The sequence below is a fragment of the Penicillium bovifimosum genome (genome assembly GCF_028826915.1).
Source record: "Penicillium bovifimosum strain IBT 22155 chromosome Unknown utg000007l_segment0_segment0, whole genome shotgun sequence".
Classification (NCBI taxonomy): Eukaryota; Fungi; Ascomycota; class Eurotiomycetes; order Eurotiales; family Aspergillaceae; genus Penicillium; species Penicillium bovifimosum.
In genome coordinates, this window is record NW_026622716.1 from 1529540 (window position 1) to 1551448 (window position 21909).

The 21909-nt window shown below is 48.7% G+C and overlaps 10 protein-coding genes across 10 annotated transcripts; 3 read left to right on the forward strand and 7 right to left on the reverse strand.

Annotated features, from left to right (window-relative positions):
- Nucleotides 1–500: 500 nt before the first annotated feature.
- Nucleotides 501–1718, forward strand: N7515_009500 (short chain dehydrogenase/ reductase; the record flags this gene model as incomplete). The annotated part of the gene is made up of 5 exons (XM_056670244.1): nucleotides 501–530; nucleotides 581–647; nucleotides 704–837; nucleotides 894–1200; nucleotides 1270–1718. 5 exons carry the CDS (start codon nucleotides 501–503, stop codon nucleotides 1716–1718), a joined length of 987 nt encoding a protein of 328 aa, XP_056518043.1.
- Nucleotides 1719–1932: 214 nt separating this feature from the next.
- N7515_009501 (acetyltransferase sphE) lies at nucleotides 1933–3462 on the reverse strand (the record flags this gene model as incomplete). The annotated part of the gene is made up of 1 exon (XM_056670245.1): nucleotides 1933–3462. One exon carries the CDS (start codon nucleotides 3460–3462, stop codon nucleotides 1933–1935), a length of 1530 nt encoding a protein of 509 aa, XP_056518044.1.
- Nucleotides 3463–4068: 606 nt separating this feature from the next.
- Nucleotides 4069–5850, forward strand: N7515_009502 (MFS-type transporter sphD; the record flags this gene model as incomplete). The annotated part of the gene is made up of 2 exons (XM_056670246.1): nucleotides 4069–4326; nucleotides 4399–5850. The coding sequence occupies 2 exons, from the start codon at nucleotides 4069–4071 to the stop codon at nucleotides 5848–5850; spliced, it is 1710 nt and encodes a 569-aa protein (XP_056518045.1).
- A 185-nt stretch (nucleotides 5851–6035) lies between these two features.
- On the reverse strand, nucleotides 6036–6878 carry N7515_009503 (monooxygenase sphC; the record flags this gene model as incomplete). Its single annotated transcript, XM_056670247.1, has 1 exon — nucleotides 6036–6878. The coding sequence occupies one exon, from the start codon at nucleotides 6876–6878 to the stop codon at nucleotides 6036–6038; it is 843 nt and encodes a 280-aa protein (XP_056518046.1).
- A 3987-nt stretch (nucleotides 6879–10865) lies between these two features.
- Nucleotides 10866–12097, reverse strand: N7515_009504 (putative C2H2 finger domain protein; the record flags this gene model as incomplete). Its single annotated transcript, XM_056670248.1, has 3 exons — nucleotides 10866–11232; nucleotides 11293–11825; nucleotides 11918–12097. The coding sequence occupies 3 exons, from the start codon at nucleotides 12095–12097 to the stop codon at nucleotides 10866–10868; spliced, it is 1080 nt and encodes a 359-aa protein (XP_056518047.1).
- A 715-nt stretch (nucleotides 12098–12812) lies between these two features.
- cyn1 (putative cyanate hydratase) lies at nucleotides 12813–13398 on the reverse strand (the record flags this gene model as incomplete). The annotated part of the gene is made up of 3 exons (XM_056670249.1): nucleotides 12813–12834; nucleotides 12888–13318; nucleotides 13378–13398. The coding sequence occupies 3 exons, from the start codon at nucleotides 13396–13398 to the stop codon at nucleotides 12813–12815; spliced, it is 474 nt and encodes a 157-aa protein (XP_056518048.1).
- A 1795-nt stretch (nucleotides 13399–15193) lies between these two features.
- N7515_009506 (uncharacterized protein) lies at nucleotides 15194–16711 on the reverse strand (the record flags this gene model as incomplete). Its single annotated transcript, XM_056670250.1, has 2 exons — nucleotides 15194–15571; nucleotides 15635–16711. 2 exons carry the CDS (start codon nucleotides 16709–16711, stop codon nucleotides 15194–15196), a joined length of 1455 nt encoding a protein of 484 aa, XP_056518049.1.
- A 1865-nt stretch (nucleotides 16712–18576) lies between these two features.
- Nucleotides 18577–20001, forward strand: N7515_009507 (uncharacterized protein; the record flags this gene model as incomplete). The annotated part of the gene is made up of 1 exon (XM_056670251.1): nucleotides 18577–20001. One exon carries the CDS (start codon nucleotides 18577–18579, stop codon nucleotides 19999–20001), a length of 1425 nt encoding a protein of 474 aa, XP_056518050.1.
- A 183-nt stretch (nucleotides 20002–20184) lies between these two features.
- N7515_009508 (uncharacterized protein) lies at nucleotides 20185–20802 on the reverse strand (the record flags this gene model as incomplete). The annotated part of the gene is made up of 1 exon (XM_056670252.1): nucleotides 20185–20802. The coding sequence occupies one exon, from the start codon at nucleotides 20800–20802 to the stop codon at nucleotides 20185–20187; it is 618 nt and encodes a 205-aa protein (XP_056518051.1).
- Nucleotides 20803–21498: 696 nt separating this feature from the next.
- On the reverse strand, nucleotides 21499–21864 carry N7515_009509 (uncharacterized protein; the record flags this gene model as incomplete). The annotated part of the gene is made up of 1 exon (XM_056670253.1): nucleotides 21499–21864. The coding sequence occupies one exon, from the start codon at nucleotides 21862–21864 to the stop codon at nucleotides 21499–21501; it is 366 nt and encodes a 121-aa protein (XP_056518052.1).
- Between the last annotated feature and the right edge of the window lie 45 nt (nucleotides 21865–21909).

A 21909-nucleotide genomic window follows, 5' to 3' on the forward strand; every position in this document is an offset into this window, starting at 1 on the left:
CAAGACTCTGGTATTATCTAATCGCTCGAAATACAATTCATTGTGCGAAGCCACTACAACAGGAAAAACATTTGTCAGCTGGCAGTGGAGGATCTCATGGCGAAATCCTACGGATTGAAACAGAAGAATGGTGCATTCGAATCTAATCAAGCGACTTTGGGTGTGATTTTGGTTGAAATTGAAGATATCTAGGTAGTAGAAGATCAGCAATGCAGAAAGCCACCGGGGACTCATTGGGTATGTTGACAGAATACTCATAATCTCTCATATCGCCTGCAGATCGGGGACGGGACCCGGCGCGGTTTACTCGATGTGCTCGGAGCACGGGCCCCGATTGGCTCGCATCCACTTGATCTTTTTGTAAGACTTCAACCCCATGGCCTTCGCCCTGACGGACTCTTCATTGAGTGCAACTCACACATCGAAACTTCCTGATTGAATTCCACGTATACTTCGTCGGCTTGAACCGGTTTTGGGGCTACTCTCTCCCAAACCAAAGTATGAAGCCTGACCAGGACTTATTTGGCAAAGTAACTATCGCATTCCACATATCGAGGATATATATTGACATACTTGGCAGACAGCCTTTGTGACTGGTGGCTCTGGTGGGTTAGGGAAAGCGATTTCCAATGCCTTTGCTTCCCGAGGTCAGTTGACTCGTCAAATATCTACAGCGATATTTTTGCACCTAACATCGACTTAGGTGCACATGTAACTATATTTTCGCGACGACTCGGCCCTCTAGAAGTCGCAAAGGATGAGATAGTCACAAATTGTGCTGATGCCAGTCGGCAAGAGATCAATGCGGTGCCTGTTGATCTGGCAGATGCAGGGGCAGTATGTGATCCTGGGATCTTTTCCCTGGAGAATTCTTCTAACTAGCAGATAACCAGGTCTCCGAAGCCTTCAAATCTCAAACTCGAATCGCCGATTTCTTATACTGCTCAGCGGGTGGAAACCATGCCGAGAACGGATTCTTCGTCGACCTCAAAGCCTCACAGCTCGATTCCTGCATGAAGAATAACTACTATTCTACAGCTTACGCCGCAAAAGCCATGCTGGACATTTGGGTTGAAAATGACAGGAAGTCCTCCAGCACCGATACCCAGAAAGAACCTAAAGGACATACTACGCGGAAGCTGGTATTCATCAACAGCGCAGCAGCGTTCTTGGGCATACCAGGTAGCGTCGCGTATACCCGTGAGTCCCTCTTCGCCTCAAATATGCCTCTGAATTCCTGTTGAATGACTTACTAACACTTCGAGTCAGCCGCCAAAAGTGCCGTCCGAGCCCTCGCAGATACCCTTCGCTTCGAATTCCTCCGTCACAACTCCGCAATGACGACCTACACGATCCACATCGCCTTCCCAGCAGACTTTGTATCTCCTAGATTCAGACTCGAGCAAGACACCAAGCCGCATCTTACAAAGCGCATCCAAGGAACAAACCTTGCATCGTTCGCAGAGCTAGAGAAGAAATTCCCATCGTCAGAGAAGGTTGCGCTTGGAGTTATTGCGAAGGTTGATCAGGGGGACTTTATTATATGTGAGGATTCGTTGGCTGCTAGTTGTTTGTTCACGAATATGACCGGGTTGAGCCCAAAGAGGGGGCTTGGGATCGTGGATTCAGTGATGGGTGTTGTTGTTGGGTGGCTGGTTACTCCTGTTTTGAGACGGAGATGGGAGCGGATGTGTAGGGAGGATGGGGAGAGAATGTGACACATAGACTTGGAAGTATTTCCTTTGTTCAAAATAGTGGAATATCTATCCGAGTGTATGTATCTTGTCGTATATTATTTCTCAGGAGCATCATCAAGGGATATCCTTGTATAATGTGGCATCAACGTTGAACAGTGTATACTACAGTGAGAAGATGTACTGGAAGCTTAGCGTAGTACCCGTGGACCAAGCTACTAATGTTCCATTCATAAAGCTATGCTCTATATTCATCGGACATCTGGCGAAGCTGCTGTTCCACAGCCGGCCAGAGGTCTTTGCGCAGGGAATACAAGCACCAAACATTACCAGCGGCATCCTTGCCGATAACCACCCCAGTATTGCGTGTTGCATATCCCTTTGTTCCAGTGCCCTGGATAGAGGATGGTTTGCCCAGCGAATTTGTCCGGCTCTTCAATGGCAATCCTTCCTTTTGGACAGCAGCCGAGAAATCAAGTTCGAAAAGCTTTGATTTGGCCCAATTGGAGATCATGATCATGTACATGCTGGGATTCCCAAACAGCGCCGGATGATGCGTATTGTCCAGTGTTTCCCTTTGAATAGAATCCAATGCCTGCAGCTGCTCTATGTTCCGTTGTTGAATCAAAGACTTGCGAATCTCGGAGGCGGTGAAACTCAACGGTTCTTCGAGGACCTGGTGGACGGAGAGGAAAGTCAAGGTTGCAAAGACGGCGTTGGTTACCAACGCAGAACTAGCGGATGGAATGTGGCCAAGATCTGCCAGAAGTGATCTGCAACAGTATGTATTTCGCATGTTGATTGTGCGGTTGGGTGATGGTTTAGCCGCTCGAAGAACGACTCGTGTCCACCAGGCGAACAGGACATCACCCTCGCTGATGAAGCGGGGGGTATTGCTCTCATCGGTATGCCTGGCTGCGAGATCTTCCATTGCCTCCTCGCGCATCCGTTTCATGTGTTTTGCCGGCAAGAAAATTACCCTTTCTTCCTCACGATGCTGCCAGAATAGCTCGACCCCGAGAACGTAGCGCACCGCAAACAAAAACCATGTCCAACCAATGATCAGTGTATCGGCAAAGACATATTTCTGCACCACTCTTGCCTTTGCATCACTGAGACCGGCCAGTGGATCATGAGAGAATCCCTCAAAGGGCTTCACCTCCTGTTCTCGTCCGTCAAGCACAGCAGTCCAGGCATCCAGAACCGCATTGAGACCCATCATGTCCATCAGGCTATGAAGAAAGGACACGGTAACAAGTGTGCCATCTTCGAAGGTGATTATGCGAATTCCGAGTTGTGGACTATCTGAGGACAGCCAATCTTCCAAATACTCCGGGAAAGCAGGAGTCCGAATGAACGATCTGAACTCCGGCTTACTCGCAAATCCCACACCAAAGACAGATGCCTGTCCGTCTGTATAAATCCGATGAGGGTCCACCAATCGGGATGCCTGTGGATTGTCGGCTATCGTGGTGTTATATGCCGCCGCGGAGTATGCAAAGCCTGGCCGCTTGTCGTCGAAGCTCCGTGGCACGTGATATTCGAGCTCGCCCTTTTCATTTCTGCGTATTCGAGCGCCGAGTTTTCGCCAGTCTCCAATTTCGAGAAGCCGGGATAGCGAGGTTTGGAGCTTTTCGTGGTCCAAAACATCGTCAAAGCGGAATGTGATATCGAACGAGAGGCCTCGCGTGTGGTGGTCGTCATCCCAGTAATGGAATGGGATGATGGTGTCATCTGGATTCGGGACAGATGCTCGTCCAAAGGCCATTGTGAAGGGGACCTTGAGCTTCGCAAAGAAGAAGACACATCTCCCTACTATGTACATAGGTAGTATCATTCAAGAAGACTGGAGAGCCACCGGATCCACCGGATCCACCGGGTCGGCCCGAAGCGGATATTGCCGTTGCCTGATCACGACATTTTCCTACTTCGGCGTAGCTTCGCTGACCGGGATCCGTCCCGCGGACCCGGAGATCGCCCTAAAGAAATCCAGCCCGTGGGAGGTGCTGTCCGACGCCAGCCAAGATGGAAATTTTTGTAGGTACATGTAAATGTGTACTTGATCAGTATATTACCATACCAAGGTTACATTTCCTGCCCCTACCTCTTGAATGCGCCCCTTCTCCTTATTTCAAAACCCCCTGTTCGGCGTACTCCACGTGATGATTCATGTTGAGTCAGAACAATTTCCCAGAACCCTTAGAAAAGGTTCTCTCAGGGGCTCCGGAATCCAAAGATCACTCCAAACACACTCGAACAAATGATCCGCGCTTGTCAGGGCGCAACCAGCTACCAATCGAGCTACTGCACATCTTATCTCCACCTTCAACTTTAGCCCTGGCCCTGACGCGAACGGTGAAATATTGTGTTCAAAATGGCCTTCTTTCAGTCCAGCACTGACAAGCCCGAGATATCCGCTCCCGAGGTTTCAGTTCAACAAGATGCGGAACCCAGATCAGAAAAGACAGAAACTGCAGAGAAAGAGATGGACGAACCCATAGAAGCCAACGATGTGAGCGATGAAGCGCAGTCACCAAAGAAACCATTGTCTTTCCACTTGGCATTCATTGGCCTCGCCGCCAGTCTTTTTGTCTTCCAGATGGACGCAACATGTCTGGGTATAGCGCTGCCTGTAAGCCACGAAGATGCCTCTTTTGCTCCAAGCATACTTCGCCGATGATGCAAAGGCTAACCTATATAACAGACCATAGCCGGTGATCTAGGCAGCTCAAATTTACAGTCTTTCTGGGCGAATCTGGCGTACACGCTATGTGGCCTCTCCTTGCAACCAGTATGGGCAGGTATCTCCGACGCATTTGGAAGGAAACCGCCTCTCTTCGTATCCATGGCATTATTCTTCATTGGATCTATCGTTTTCTCCACCGCCAAAAACATGAACACGATCATCGTTGGCCGAGTATTACAGGGCCTCGGCGGCGGAGGAATCGACGTTCTCACCGAAGTCATTTTGGCCGACATGACGACGCTGCAGGAGCGTTCGACATACCTTGGCTTAATGGGCATTCCCTCGGCTATCGGTAATATCTTGGGACCATCCGTTGGAGCGCTGTTCGCTTCCTACGCTAGCTGGCGGTGGATTGGATGGCTAAATTTGCCCATTCTGGGGGTTGCTACACCTTTGCTGTTTTTCTTCCTCAATTTACGGCGGGTCAAGCTCGATACCTCTCTCGGCGGCAATGTGGCCCGCCTTGATTGGATTGGTATGATGCTGATGATTATCGGTATTACTATCTTCGTGTTGCCTCTCAGTTGGGCGGGTTCTCTGTTCCCGTGGGCTTCGTGGCAGACTCTTCTTCCGATGCTTCTGGGAGTGGTGGTGCTTGTTGGCTTCGGATTTTACGAAGCGTACCCAGCGTCACCGATCGTTCCTCATCGACTGTTCCATTCCACGACTGCGAATATGACATTGGTGGGAGTGTTCTTCCATGGCGCAATTCTAGTATCTCTTTTGCAATATCTACCTTTGCTATATCAAGCTGTGCAACTCGAAACTCCAATCCTGTCTGCCGTCTCCTTACTGCCGACTGTCATCACCAGTGTGGTATTTGCAGCTATTTCAATGATGATGGTCCCGTTATTTGGAGGATATGCGTGGCTCCTCCGGTTCTCGTGGGTCATCCTCACGCTGGGCACTGGTTTACTCGCTTTGTTCAACGTCGGATCATCAGAATCAATGCGTTATGGACTTCCGATCTTGTGGGGAACGGGTGTTGCATTGCTCCGTCTCAGTATCCTTCCCATGCAAGCAAGTGTCAAGGATATCAATGACACCGGCCTCGCAATCGGCTTGCTGTTAGCTATTCGCATGTTCGGAGGTCTGGTAGGGCTCACCATTGCTTCAACCATTTTCAATACAACCTTTTCGACCTCGATCTCCTCCTCTTCAATAGAGCTTACCGGATCCCTGGCACCTCTTCGGGACGCCGCCAATGCTGTCAACTTCATTGACAAGATGAGGTTGCTTGATATTTCAGCTGCAACCCTTGATCCGGTCTTGAGAGTTTATCTCAAATGTTTCCAGACCATCTTTTATACAATGACGGGCCTGAGTGGTCTTGGTCTAGTGACCTCATTCTTTGTTGCCGAGATTGATTTGAATCGGAAAAATCTTGGAAACCAACGGTTCGAAGAATAGTTGATTCAAATGGAGATCACATGACCTACCCAGTTTGAAGCACCTTGAGATCAGCAGCTCTATTGAGTTAAGGACACAGTAAATAATTTTGTTTCATTTGTTTTATTATTGTCCGGATATATTGTGATGTACTTTCCAACAAGCAAGTAATTCAAACATCCTAGATAGGCCTGCAATTCCAATCTCTAAACATTCTCATAGTCAATAGTATCCCACTGCTTAGGCTGATTGATAACATCCTGCAACTGCTCCATAGCCCCCTGAAGATCATCCAGCCCCAGATGCAACGCCAGCTCAAGATAATCCTTGGTCCACAACCCCGGCGAGCCACGCGGGTACTGCGACCTAAAACCAACAAACCTCTGCGCTCTCTTCGACAAAGTTTTCGCAGTTTCCAACGTAATAATAAACGGATGCGCCTCAGATGGCGTCAAGAAACTCGGAATAACAGTAAGCTGGATACACTTCCGCTCCATCTCGGTCTTGTTCTCGCCCATGGCATGAATCACCTTTCCACCAATAAGCAAACAATCGCCCGTCTTCATCTCCGCCGGAATTGTCTGCCCCATGTTGCCGCGCTGGTCAAACGGCCACTTATTGCTCCCAGGAATAAGTCGCGTCGCGCCCTTCTCCTCTGTGAAATCCGAAAACGCAAAGAGGAAGTTGATCTGTGGCTCCGTGCCGTCGGGCCCAAGTTGTGCATACGGCGGGTAAGACGTCAGATCTCGGTGCAGGACCTGTCCCGGCTGGGGACCCAAGGCATTCAGCGTCGTTGCCGCGGACAGCCAGTAGTCGCCATTATGTCCCCCTTCGGTAAAGGTGCGCCTGCAGATGGTGTGGATGAAGTCATTTTCGAGGATGAGCTCGCGGAACGTCGGACTGTGGTTGATTATGTCGCCGGCGCGCTTGGTCTTTGTGCCGTGGAAGGCTGCTAGGTCTGGGTGCGGCACTCGCGAGCCACGTTGGACGGAGTCCAGGCGGGCTTCGAGTTCGTGGGTGATTTGGTTTGCTTGTGCTTCTGTGAGCATGTTCTTAAGGATTACGCCGCCGCTTTCTTTCCAATGTTTGAAGACTTCGTCTAGCGGTGTGTCGGATGTCACTTCGGCAATTTTGAGGCCATTGGGGATGGCAGTTTGGGGGGGTGTCTGTTGGAATGCGCCACATTTTGAGAATTGGGGGTGGCTCGAACGCTTGATTGGAGGGAAAGAAGGCGTTTGGACGACTCAATTGAAGTCAACGTGCTTTGTTGTGAAGTTTAAATAACATGAGCACCGTCCACAGGTCGTAAGTTGTTGTGCTCCCTCTGCAATTACTCAATTACTCTTTTAGTCTGTAGCCTCATGTTGTCAGCGTCGGGTCCCGTTCCCCGCAGCCCGCGCGTAGTCGGATCCCGGTCGCGTTTGTCAGAGAGCCCACTTGGTTTTCATTCTTTTCAGCTCGTACCATCCGGGAGATCTTGAATCTTGCATCAAGTAAAATTGTACAGGAGTTGGATGGTGATGTCGGGGCTCAAGACTGTAGACTCTTGGTACTATAGATACCTAGGTAGTTATGTGTCCATGAGCCGTATGCACCAGCCACTGGGCCAAGAAAATACCAAGCGTTGGCCTCTACATAGGGCAGATGCCGGTAACGAGACATTCTCAGAGACAGACTTCGCTCTAAATATAAAGCTCCATTCCTTCCAAGATGATGTACTGCTATTAGTGGATAATTTAGATATCCTTGGTATTCCCTGAAAAGGTTGACTCCCGGGGCTCGTTACACGAAAAGCCCTTTACTTTAATTATATGGTTATTGGTTTCTCGGTGACAACTCATGGAATCTATTTAGCTCCCCAGGTTCCCAAGGGTAAGGCTCGCCTGAGAGTCATGATCCACGCTACAAATACTGAAACAGAGGTCGATTACCTGGTTTCTACTATTTACGATTTCGTCAAGGAGATGATGGATATCGAGGAGAGTGGGGAGAAGGGAAAGATTCCCAAGGCTGCGCAGCAGATTTACGCGTTGATGGCCGCAAATGAGTAAGGCATGGCTATGTTGAGAACGCCCCTGCATAAGAGGTTCTAGGGGGCAAGAAAGTATAACCACCTATAGATACTGCTAGATCTGAAACGCGGTAAAGCGTGTTGTAGCGAAGCCTAGTCATGAGAAATATTATGTTTGCAGGATCAATCAACAATAACAAAGCCAGAGAAGGGCTAGTTATGGACCGGAAATTGTCTTCTGCTATGGTGTAGGGTGGGTCAGCCCCTCTTACCCCATTCTTAACCGACTTAAGCATTACCCGTGCTAGGCTATATCCGGTGTCATAATTACCTATAGTCGTTTTGTCGAACCCTGTAAACTAGAGTGTATTTGACAAACAATGGGGAAGGAATAACCAGAGAAGTCTGCTAGATTACCCCCTTAAGCATTAACCTTAATCCGGCGCATTTATATCTTATAGAATCACAGTGAATTCTTGATTATCAGACAGTCTCTCTGCTGTTACGCCCAGGTACGAAGAGACAGACATCAACCAACGTAGTAGCATTTGACGAAGAAACTAAGCATGAGGAAAGAAAGAAGGAGAGAGTGCGAGAGATGATCTAATTACATGATGGATGCCTGCGGCAGCAGGCATCAACACAGGCATCAACATCATCACATCTGCTACACTTTGTATATCTCATCAATATTTTAGGGCCATATTAGGCCACTTTTTAATCTTATAAATTATTTTTCTATAGTGTACAATATATCAGCAGGCGAGCAATCGAGGTAGTATTCTCGTGCTATATAGATTGCATAGGAATTGCGCTCCAGAAAGATTTTTATAATCAATATTGATAAAGATAGGCACTCAAAGAAATTTGACCAGACTAGGGTTCGATCCTAGGACCTTGTTGGTGTTAACGACATATAATGATTAGGGGTGATTGTAGAAAATTTATAGTTGTACGTGCTATTTTATCACTATATTATATGCTGCTGGAACCGCCTCTTTGACCGCCTTTTGTGTAGATCGGCCGAAATCAGGTCACGCACCCCACGCAAGCTACGGAGTTGCCGACATGAGCGTTTGTATCTGCGGTAGCCTGTAGGAACCGTAAGCAGAGCTCAGAAATCAGCCTACATGTTCCTGCTGAATAGATATTGGACGAGAAAATACTGACAGAGAAAGTCGAAGGGGCAACACCATGTTGATACTGTGACCCCTGAATGGAAATGGTTATGGAATGATAAGTAAAATGTAGACGTTCAATGAAGGTGGTTAAACGGAGTGGTTAAACGGAGTGGTAAAAGGGTGTGGTGAAAGGTGGTTAAACAGAGTGGTGGTTAATAAGAGGTGATTAACGGAAACGGCCAGTAAACAGTAGAAAGCGGTCAGCAGAAAGACACTGAGTAGAAAATGGTCAACAAAGAAATGGTCAGCAACGAATGGTTAGCAATGAATGGTGGCCAACTAATTGTGACCGACGACAAACGATTAATAGCAAACGATTAATAGCAAACGGTCAGCAATAAACGGTTAATGTTGGTATCACCAGCTAGGTACCGTGTACACAGTTAAGTGGACAGTGTATATGCTTCCAAAGCAAAAGTCAATTGATTCATGTAAGATAGATGTGGGTTCTCAGTCAGGTCGGGTTCCAAGATATCCCTTAATCCCATGCTCCGATACTGGGCAGTCACAACACCGGAGCCGCAGCTCTGCGCAAGAATGCGTACACCAAGCAAGGGATGTTATCCCTCGGCTGACAGAAGGATATATCCCGACAGTTAACAACAACGGACGCGAGTAAGGAGTGATGAGCGGCAGATGCCCCAACAACAATCAAAAATTCTCACCCATGCTGACTTTGGCCTTGGGTGAGTGACACTCTGCCTCATCCTCAGCTTATTATTCGTTTATCTGGCACGTATATATTGAACAAGAGTACGAGCCAATACCTCCATTTGCAAGACAACCTCCAGATGGGCCTTTTGTTTCACCGCCTTTCTGAATATTCGTCCGCTCACACTGAATATACTTGATGAATATGAAATATTAGACAAATGACCTATGAGTAAAACGCCGTCCGCTGGTCTGCGGCAGGCCCCCGGCAGGCCCCCGCTTTTGAGTAAAAGAGAGAGGAACGCTCCGGAATTATTGAATTGAAAGTTCTAAAAGATTTAGATCTCTGCAACCTAAAGAAGTCGAACTTGGGGGACAGTGAGTGAAGTAACTGCATATTTTGCGGCTACTCGCTACAGTACCAACCCAGGAGAAGAAGAAGAAGAAGAAGAAAGAAAGCGGTAATGACGGAGGCCCAGGGTAAAGCTGGTTATTAAGAAGAGATGAAAGCACTTGGAATTTTTAGGACGAAGTGCATAGAGCAGGAGCTAGGAGTTGACGGGAGAAGACTCTTTAAATATTAGGAAAGAAGGCTTGAGGTGGTTCAGCACCTAACAAAAGAGCCTTTCTAATTTTCTAATGAGCGGCTACACACTGATGACAGAGAGGACAGGCCATGACGACATGCCTGATTGTCTGGCCTGAGTACCCTGAGTGAAGGGTGAGCTGATCCCTGAGCAACCATGAGTGCTCAGGGGAGCGCTCTCTGAGCACTCAGTGAGCACACTGTAAAAGTGGCCCGAAATGAATCACGTGATGATACAATGACTAATATTCTGGTAAATAGGACGCTTAAAATGGCGTCAAAAGTAGCCTTTTTCGGCGCCCAATTTACCTTCACTTAGCGTTGGGGTGTAATCTCCTTTCCGTCCTGTTAATGTAGATTCCTTTGGCGCACGTTAAGATTATAGCATCAGAAGAATAAAACATGTGAATTTTTCTGTTAGAGGGATTTCCATGGTCAAGATTATGGCATTAATACTTAGGTAGAAAAGATTTAAAGACATATTCCTCGACCTTTTGACTCAATATGCGTTCTGCACCACAAGTTTCCGAAAGGTAACCTCGAATCTCAAAACCATAACCATTCTTGGAGTGCGATAGGTACTAGCACGTGGCCCCTAAGATTCAAATCAAAGGTACATTCTCATTTCCAACTCCACAGCTCCTCCTTGTTGTCTTCCGCAGGGCTCACCAAGTAAATTTAGCCTCAGCGCGAGAATCTGCGTCACCGGTGCCACCTTCGTTGGACTCGCCTCGTGAAGAAGCAACCCCCCGATCGATGACTCAGGGGTGTTGTGTTTCGACTGGCTGCTGACGCCAAACTCGATCTCTTTTTGCTCAGACTCGACGCAGGCCTTTGCAAGGCCACGCATGACATCGTCAAGTGCCTGCTCAAATTTGGCATCACTGGCACGGAGACCACATCTGGAGTATCGGGCCTCCATGTGGGCGACGAGCGCAGCCAAGCTCGCGAAGCGCTTGGAGCACCGGGGGCAGCTAAAGCATCGTTTGTCAGTTTGAGTCTTCTGTGCGACCAGAGGAACAGAGAGCACTCACCTATTATGTTGTTCTTCTTCCCTCGTGGGTTTCATTTCCAGCGGGAACCCGAGATGATACTGAAACGCGGTCACATACTTGAAAGACTCGCCGCAATCGCAATAGAAGAGATCTTCGTCTGGGTTCCAGAATTCTTCAAAGTTCGCACGATGGATGCGGCTGTGGGCTGTACCTCGGTGCTTCGAGAAGTCAGGACGGAAATGAGTGCCTTCGGCTGTCCAACGGACATTCGGGGTAGATGCCTTGTCTTCCATGTTGCCAGAAGTGGCATGAAGTGGAACACCTCCATCCGCATCATTGTCTTGGCTGGAATCGCTTGAATCAGCGTCCTGTAAGGGCTGTGGTTCGGGTAACGCCCCGCCATTCCTCAGGCACATTATCTCGGGACGATAAATTTTGCCAAATTTCAAGGGTTCCTTTGGTGTACCAACGACAGGACACTTCATGTCTTCAATGTGTTGGATCACCGCGCACGCTGACTTGAATTTGGAACCACAGCCGGCGCAAGCCATTTCCCGGGTCTCTGGGTGATTCTAAAAAAAAACAACTAATTAGTACTGCTGTCTCCTCCGCCTGTCACCGCATAGTTATTTGGGTGGTTGCATGGAATAAAGGAAGAACTCACATGTCTCATATGGAATTCCAGGCCACCCTGGCTGAGCCATTCGAGACCGCAATGAGGGCAGGCAAAGTGGCGATCGCTCATGATCTTGTGCAAATGAAGCGCCTGCGGAGACGGATAGATCAAGTCACATTGTATGCAGTGAGAGTAACGGTCTGCATCGGCCTTGTTATCTTCCGCCATGATGAACACTGTGAACTAAGCACAAAGAGATAGTGGTTGCGTAGCAATGATGTTTTGGATCTAGGAGGCTGGGCAAGGTTAGAATGTTGATGAAAAACGCGCAAATGATGGCAATGTGATGGAAACACGACGGCTAAGTAGCGAAAAGGCGAAGGAGGATGGAGTGAATGATGGGGTTGGGGCCTTACGCTGAGAACAGCAGTGCGATGCCAGAGCCCGGACGAGGGACGGGCACAACGACGAAAGGCAGAGGGAGAAAAGGAAAACAAAAGAATGGTGAAAGAGGACAAACGACGTTTTATAGTTGTGGGCGCGATCCTTCCTTTTTAGGCAGAGCTATCTCGCTAGGTCCTTCCCCATGAGCTAAGTCACGGTACCTCTACGTATAAGTTGGTCTGGTCTCAGAATGGCAGGAGCAGTGGCCTAGAATACATGTATCGCACAATACAAAATGCTGCGAATATTGCTTAGACTTGTAAAGACTTCTATCCACGGGTACGTGGAACACAAGTAGGCTATGCACTTAATCTTTCCTATCGAGCCACTTGGCAGAGGAAGAGGAGAAGATCACAATTGGAGGACCTAACAAGCCCTCTCAGCCGTAGCTATCACGTTCGCCCCTCGGGGAGTCTTGATCGATGACTTGACTTAAGCACGGTAAAAGAGGAGATCCACTGTATCGTGTCAAATTCTCTATGAACTTCTGGCCACAAACCTAGAATCGAGAGAAAGGCAACCTATCACTGCATTAGGACATCATCCAAGCATAGGTCAATGTACATGGACTTACCATTTTCCACGCAAGGTAATAACAGCCCAGTCATTACCCTGCGCATCCGTCTCCTTCTCAACCTTCGTCGAAAATGCAATAGCACTCATGATCCCATCCCCGAACTTCTCATTGAGAACCGCCTTGTAAGCATAGCCATAGTTCTGCACAATCTCATACAGTCGGTAGATAAGCGGCTCCTTGGGGGGCATTTCCACAGAGCGTCCACGATCCGGGAAACCGCCGAGCTGGTCCTCCAGAGGCTGCTGGGGAATCCCAAGGAGACTGGCCAGCTTCTCGATATCCTCCTTCGACGCCTTGGCCTGACCGTAGAAAATAGCAGCGGCAGCTACTTCACTGCGGCCCAGGTGCTCGCCTATTTTCTCGAAGCTGATCTGGCGGGCATTCTTGGCTCTGAAGAGCGTGGCGGATGCGGAGGGGTGCTCTGTCGCCTGGTTGGGGGTCAGCGGGGTTGCGGGATCACCGGGATGGTGAAAACAAGAATACCCACGTCTAGAGTCTGGTGGGACATGATGGAGGAACCTGTATAGAAGTCTTGGGATGGTTGAGGAATCGAGGTTGGTTTCTGTTGTAAACTTGTAGTCGCTAGAGCTGGGGGGGGGAGTGTCTGTGACAGGTTGCGGGGAAACACAATTCCGTTCCAAAGTTGACCTCGAGAGCTTCCATTCAGTACTTTCCGCAGTACTTTCACCACTTTCACTAGATAAGTCTGCATGGTTACATCGCTGATTTGCCACTGGATCTGCTCGTTGCCGGCCAGCATCTATGGAGATTAATTCATCGAGAGAGCGGTTATTATTTCGAACGATGAGTTAGGTATCCGACCTACATATCACAATAGGTCAGATGACTTCCCACAATATACAATTTGGCAAAAGAAGAGCTAACGATCGGCAAGGACCCACTGCTTTCGGCTGTGGCTGAACGGAGCTAATATGGCGGGAGATCTGCTTTAGTGTGGAGAAGATACACTCCAAAGTCCAACAAGACCCAACCGGCGAATGATAAATTACCCAACACTTTAAGCATGTACCTGTAGTGCTAATGATATACAGCAAGTGAACAGGGCATGTGTACAGTACCTTTTTGAACAAAACATCAACAAAGATCTTCTGTCCAGTTGGCGAGCTTCCCGTCAACTGGCAAACTTTCCGCCAACTGGTGAGCCTCTATCCAGCCAACTGGCAAGGGTATCCCACGAATTGTCCCAATGATGTCTTCCCAATTATGCAACTAAGCACCGTTCCCGCTGCCTATTTATCTCTCCTTAACTGACTGTGTCTTCAGATATGATGAATATAGAATATCTTGGCTTTACAGCTCCTAGGATGAGTCCTACCGACTCAATGGATCTTTTTTTGGACACGGCTCTAAAGTGTCGGCAAGAGATGTTAAGAGGAGCAGGTATTCCGACACACACGGTTTTACTTCAATGCTCTTTGACTCTAAGGGCATATACACTTTACTAGACCCACCAATCTTTGTTCTTCGTATGCATTGCATTTGCTTCCGAACGGTGCCTGGATCCCAAACCACACAAAGAGAAGCCCTTTTCCAATTAAATAACGACACGCCCCTCCTAGCTAAACCACTCATTCGCTATCTATCCAAGTACAGATCCCCCTAGTCTTCTACATTTACCACATGTCTTCAACACGAACCATATTCATCGAGAACGGCCTTCCGATCTTTGAGCATCATGCGCCCTCTACCGGACAGGCCTGGTGGGTGTCGGTTATGTTTCTACCTTGCGAAAAAGAATTCTCCGACGAGAACTTGATGAACATTGCGATCAAACGCCTCCAATCTGGGTCATACCATATTACTCAGGGCGTCCCTCGGCATCATCAACAACCGTTGTGCGTATCATTTCCAGTGGATCTGAGCCTTCCAGAGGATAAATGGGTTCCCTTCGCTATCAAATACGCTGAGCAATACAGGGAGGATATCATTGCTGGGTATATCTCTATTGATGCAGAGTATGTTTTTGGGTTAAGGAAGACTGCACCAGGTGTTTCTTGACACTGCATTTTTCTATGGAAGAGAATTGCCGAAAGGAGTCACCAAGTCCTCAACCAGCAATGAATGAGAGCGAAAGAAGTGCTTTTCATTTTGTAGTGATAATGAAGCAACACAAAGGTCCTACGACTCTCATTCCGTGGGGGTTTCAGCACTTCAACCTCCTACTTCTACCACCTACACCCTCGGAACAAGCAAACGGGGCGAATGATGCATTTTACACAAGCATCAGAGACATGCCAACTTTGGGATTGGGGTAATAATCTCCTTGCAAATATTCATCTGTATCAGAGTACCCATTGGTCATATGGATGTTCAAAATCGGGCTCCAATGCATCCCTCATAACACCAACTCCAGGTCGGATGTTAAGGGGACGATCCTCCTTAGAGGGATTTTCTCCTTCGCCGTAGATGAAATCCCATACCTCCTTTTCAATCCATATACCGTGTCCATGTGTAGGGCTCGCGTCCGCGATTGGCACGCCGATCGTAATTTTGGGTCTTGATCCCGCAACCCGGTCTCCCCATAGCGTGCTCTCCGATACCATTCGCTTGATTTCTTCCAGCATACTATACCAGTCTCCATCGCCAAGAAATTGCAGCATACTGAGTTCAATGGAGCGAACGGATTTTGGTAACGTCTTGAGGAAAGAGACACAGTCATCCTGTGAGATAACAAAGCCGGAGAGTTCGAAATGGCGCAGTTCCGACCATTATTCCACAGGCACAATGCTCCGTAATGGGATCAATGGATGTTCTCCGTCAGGGTAGAGCTCATCATCAAATGTTGTATGCAGCCTGAACTCTTCCGTTTCTTTTGCTTCACCGAGTGCCCGGCGCAGACGCCCATTAAGCAGAGATCGCCAGCATGCTTCGAGATCTTCCTCACGGTCACCACCGAGAAGCAAGGCAATATCTAGACGGCGGAAGCCCGGCTTCTTAAGCACGGTAGCAAAATGATTGTACTCTTCGCAGGGCTCGTCGAAGATTGTGCAGTTAATCCCCGTGGGGATAGAGTTAGAGGTCATCACCAGCTCAGAAACCGAGTTGGGTTCGTTGGCGAGGACACGTAGTGCCGTGCGGAACCCGCGGTACCGATCTCTGAGTTCTGGGTATTGATTCCACGGATATGGAGTAGCGGGCCCCATAGTGGCTCTAGAGTACAGCCAACCACGAGGAATGGGGTAATTAAAGCCTTTCGGGAAAGCACGAATCATAGGGGTCGGGTAAAGCGGGGTGATGAGGTTGCCGTGGGCTGCAGGTGTGATGGTAACTCTCTTTAGGGCAGGAAACCGCTTAACGCCAAACGCGAACGCTTCCAAATCACTCCGACCGGCAAGAACATCCTTCTGTTGACGCAGCAACTGCAGATAATGTTGCCAGGCCTCCCTTAGGGAAGGCTGAGCGAACACTTGTTCTCTGAGCGCGATATGGTCGGGCCAATCCACATCACGGCGTTCCCGACATTGTAGAACGTAAAGGTTTTCCTCACAACCGCTTTTGAACCACTTACGACACCCTTCACCCTCTTCAGACTCATGGCGCTCGGTAATCTCCTCTCTGTAGTGAGTGTAGTATTCCGCAGCCCATTCTCTGTTATTATCGGGTTCATCCTCGTCCGAGAGCAATTCATGTCCCTCATTGGTTTCAGCTATTCGTGCTGGACCCCGATGCAAGCGCACCTCATCCCAGATAATCTCGTTGATCTGATGGCGGAACTTGTCGTGATGCAATGTTGCGGAAGACCTCAATGTTGAGGGGGTTGGCGGATAAGAAAACACGATCGAGCCGGAGAAACACTGCATTGTTGAATTGCTTACATGCCAGGCGCAAAGATTTTATGTCGGCATTGGATAGATGTGACTCAATGCAGTCCCAGAGCTCCTGGGGGAGCGCGGGTAGACTGGTATAAGCCATAATATGATATTGTAGAGTTGAACTTGAGACTTCGTGATAAAGTGCGTTTTACAGTGGTGTTCCACAAGAACCTCCAGTACTTAGGCCCCCACTTTAAAATTTGACCGCTATCTAGACCGCCTATCTTATCCAGCTAGCCGAACCTCGCGCGTCCCCAACTATTGGATGGATTCGAGAGGTTTCTGCCCGACAATATTGAAAGTGGGTCCTTGGCCCCAAAGTACTGGAGGTTAAATACTTGTGGAACACCACTGTACACAGTACAGTTAGCCGATAGGTAGTATGTTCCTCCCCACTGTACTTGTACTTTAGCGTGGAGAAGATACACTCCAACCTACCTACAAGACCCAACCCGGCGATTCGCGAATGATAAATTACCCAAGTAACACTTTAAACGTGTACCTGTAGTGCTAATAATATACAGGAAGTGAACAGGGCATGTGTACAGTAGTACCCTTTTAAATAACTAACTAAAACATCAACAAATATCTTCTGTCCAGTTGGCGAGCTTACCGTCAACTGGCAAACTTTCCTCTTAAGTTGAGACGTTGTAACGTTATGTACCCGAATAAGTCTTTGTTATCATTCAACAACATCAAAGCAACTTGAAACACAGCCCTCAAAGCAAGAACCAGATTAAAATAGCCACCTCTACAGGTAGACGCAAGTCCCCAGTATCCCCATGGATAAGACCAACCGCCAGCCACCCGCCACGAACCCCATTGCGTTCTGCCATGGACAAGCCAGAAAAATCAACCACAGATATCTTCATGAGCATCAACCCCAAAGCCGTGAATGATATCGCACGCGGTAGGAAAACACATGTATACCGCAACTTTCCGCTCCCACCCACCGTTCGCCGGATCTGGTTTTACACCACTGGGCCTATGCAGATGATTGAGTATGTGGTGTGTATATCACACGATGATATTGGATCCACGGAGAACGCAGACGAGAAGCATTCTACGTACAGGTACCAGATTCAGCAGGTATGGATGTTGAGACGTGTTATCGGTTTCCGGGAGGCTGTTGCTAGGGGTATATTCAAGGCTGCGCCGAGGAAGTACTGTTGGGCTACTAAGGAGTTCTTGGGGAGTTGTCCTTTTGGTAGACAGTATCCTTTGAGGGGGCTGTAGGGAGTTATTTGGGAATGCAATTGCCTGATCCAGCACACTGGAATGTCCTTGTGGGATCATCTCGGTCTTTGAAATGACCTACAGAGAATGAACTGAACGATATCGGCACGAAAAGAACTAGAACCTAAGAAGCGGCCGGTTTGGTGTTTTAATGAATATATCCTTTCGGCTTTCATGAAGCGATATGTACGGAGTACAGTGGCACCACCAATGTCTGTGACCACCTTCATTCACCGCTATTTTCTGCCGTACAAAAAAGCTCCGTGGGCCACGATTCATAACGCGACGGGGTGTACTAGCCTATTTTGGGACAGCAGGGATGGGAGCGGTAAGCAACGGGCTATTGCTGTGCGGGCCCCGTTGCTGTGTCTCTGTACACAGTAGGTAGGGCCACCAGCGTTTAACTATGTATCCTCATTGGTGGCTGCGTAGGAGAAGTGAAGGGCCGGGGCCTGTGAAGCCGCCTCGACACGGACGGAAAGTCCAATGTCGGTGTGAAATGTTCAATGCTCACGAGTCACCCCCTTTTAAGAGCGCCGCGTGGTCATCTTCAATCATCAACTTATCAAGCATCTGGCGTATCCGAGTTCTTGTCCATTCCACCCTCAGTGTCAGAGATGCGGACCCGCATGTGCTTCGACGATGTCGCGTTGGAACGGAGTGACGCCATCCAAGACGCCTGGGTACACGAATTGTTCAAGGAAGACACTCTGATGGCGATAGGTAAATTTATCCTGAAACATCGTAGAGGGGTGCCTATTGAGCTGTGTGATCCAAAAGCTGGGGCGTTTAATGTTTCCTTCAGAATGAAGTTTGAGGACGGCGGTTCTGCAATCATTCGATTTCCCAAACCCGGTGCTACAATGTTTCCCAATGAGAAGGTGCGCAATGAAGTCGATATAATTAGGTATATTCAACAGCATACGACGATTCCCGTACCATTTGTCCTGCACTGGGGTACCAAAGAGGAAAATCCTCTCGGCCTTGGCCCATTTATCATCATGGAATACATTGACCATGTAATGGACCTGAGCGTCGCCCTTAACACCCCTGGATTTGCGATCAAGGATCGTCCGATTCTCGACCCATATGTTGATGACACCAAGCTTGAACTGCTATACGGGCAGTTCGCGGATATCTTGCTTCAGTTGTCCACGCTACGGCTGCCTAGAATAGGATCATTGGTCCAGATTGACGATTTCACTTGGGAGGTAGCGCAAAGACCACTATCCTATAATGCAAACGAACTCGTCCGTCTAGGGACTCTACCACGCTCGAAGTTGCCAAGGGTGAACGAAACTTTTCAATCAGCGTCAGCCTACTTCAGTACTCTGGCAGATCTCCACCTCGAGCATCTCACACACCAACAGAACGATGCCGTTGATTCCGCGGATGACTGTCGACGAAAGTATATTGCAAGATTGTTGTTCCGCAAGCTTGCTAAGGACGGCCGATTCACGACTTCGTCCACGAACCTCGGTCCATTTAACATCTGGTGTGACGATCTTCGGCCCTCTAACGTCTTGATCAACGAACATCTTCAAATCGTAGGGGTTGTGGACTGGGAATTCACTTATGCTGCGCCAGTGAAGTTCTCCCACGCCCCACCGTGGTGGCTGCTTCTTGAGCAGCCAGAGTATTGGCCGGATGGTATGGAAGCGTGGACGAAGCTGTATGAATCACGCCTTCAGACGTTCTTGAAAGTGCTACATGAACAGGAGGACGTGGCCATAGACCGCGGTAGACTGAACGATGAACAAAGGCTCTCCGGGCCAATGCAACAAAGCTGGGAGAGCGGTGACTTTTGGGTCGCCTATGCAGCGAGGAAGAATTTCGCGTTCGATGCTGTATTCTGGAGAAAGCTTGATGGACGATTCTTTGGGCCCGGAATGAGCACTGAAGACGACCGTTGGAAAGAACGGATAAATCTTCTTACCAAAGATGAAAGAGCAAATATGGTGGTGGAGAAGAAACTGGCAGAGATGGAAACAAGGATACTAGCCTGGGAGCCTGATGAGGTGGATCCGAAGATCTTGAACTAGTACCCTGAGATGGGAGTACGCGAAATGGCGCGGTTTTGAGAAGGCCGCCTATCTTCTTTCACTTTGTGAATTCGTGTCTATTACCTCTGTTAGATCACTCGGTAAATCTTTTAGGTGGTCTCTATATAGCAGCCTTGTGTAAATATATGGATCTCAGGCCTTCATATGCTCAAATCATGTCTCTTAACTAAGAGGTTGAATCACAGGTGGACGCGAATAATACCTATCCCAACGAAGGGAGTCGTCAAGCTCCAAATATCCAAGCATCTGTGAATCACCCCAGCATACTTTCATCCAGCCAACATCCTCCTCTGTACACCCTTCTAGTGGCTCCTCTTCTGGGCCAGGTCCCCCGCGTTCCGCTAGCTCTTCCGCATCCAACTCCTCCGGTTTCCATTCAGCGTTAACCAAACGAACGAATCCTCCATGTATATCATCCTCTGACGTGCTCAGGATCGAATCCAAGGCTTTTTGGTCAACCATATGAAAAAGCGGTACCTGACTAGGATCAATTCCTTGTTCCTCCTTTATCGCGGTCACAGCCCATTCATTGAATTTCTCACGTAGAGAGATAACCGTCGCACCCTCGAAAGAGCGATCTTCCAAGACCGTTGGAGCAAATCTACCGAGTAGATCTAGACCATTGCAACGCTCAAGGTATTTTTTGACGCGCTTGTGGAGCCGGACCATTAATTTCTCCCAATCGGAGTGACTATGATACGTGCATCGATAGATCACGAAACCCCATGTTTTGAATTCATCTTTGTCGAGAAGTCTCTCGAGCTCGTCGGCGCTGTTCATCGAGCTCTCGATTTCGGGAGTTCATTTAGAGGGATCACGTCGCGAAGCCATTTTGGTCGAGAACGGGGTTGGAGGGTTGGAGGGTGTCGAAGCATGGGTCGCTCCTTGCCAAGACAAGCCACGTGATCGGACTTGCTCCTGTGTGCGGAACGGCACTTGTATGTTCCGGAGAAGACAAGTGGAAGAAAATCTCCATATCCAGATAGCTTCCACAGACAATGACACAAGACAAGCTCATCCGCACCATATCGTCCGAGACACTAGATACACTAGACTTCAACAGAGGCCTGAAAGGTGGCGTTATATGCACAGGGCGGATCTTTTGAGCGGGAGAGCCAATGAGACTGCGCAGGCGAGTGAACTGATTTTTTTGCCAAAGTGTGGGCTGCGAAGAACACTTCTTGCAATCATATTGTCTACCTCACTCTTCTTTGGAAAGGGGAACGCTGTGTAGGCCGAGACCTGTGGAATGCATTTACTTATCAGTTCGATGACTGGGACGAAGAACAATGGGGCAACACAACGAACCGGGTACAGAAGTACCTCCGCCGATTTCTGATGGACAATGGCGTCTACGTGGAGAGCGAGGCCAGCCTACGGATTGCTAAGGTCCTTGTTGGAACTGGTGCAACAAGCAAGCAGGTTAAGAATGCCAGCGTCGTGGGATACCCCTTACACGCGTGAACAAATGCTAGGTCACATGACTCCTCCCCTGCTTGCTTGTTGCACCAGTTCCAACAACTTCTGTACCTGGTTCGTTGTGTTGCCCCATTGTTCTTCGTCCCAGTCATCGAACTGATGAGTAAATGCATTCCACAGGTCTCGGCCTACACAACGTTCCCCTTTCCAAAGAAGAGTGAGGTAGACGATGTTGCCCGTAGTTTGTTCTTGGGTCGGGGAAGAAAGCTTGTCGTACTTGTTGATACTACCCCATGTCTCTAGGTCAACACCATCGACGAGGGCTTCAGGGACTTGTAGGGTCGTGCCCTGGGAAGTACTCCCAGCGACCGACGCTGCCATTGGACTCATGGGGAATCCTCCTGCTATTTCGCCTGTTGCCATTTTCTTGTTCTTGGGCGCGGTAGGCAGTCTTGTCTTTCAGTGGGT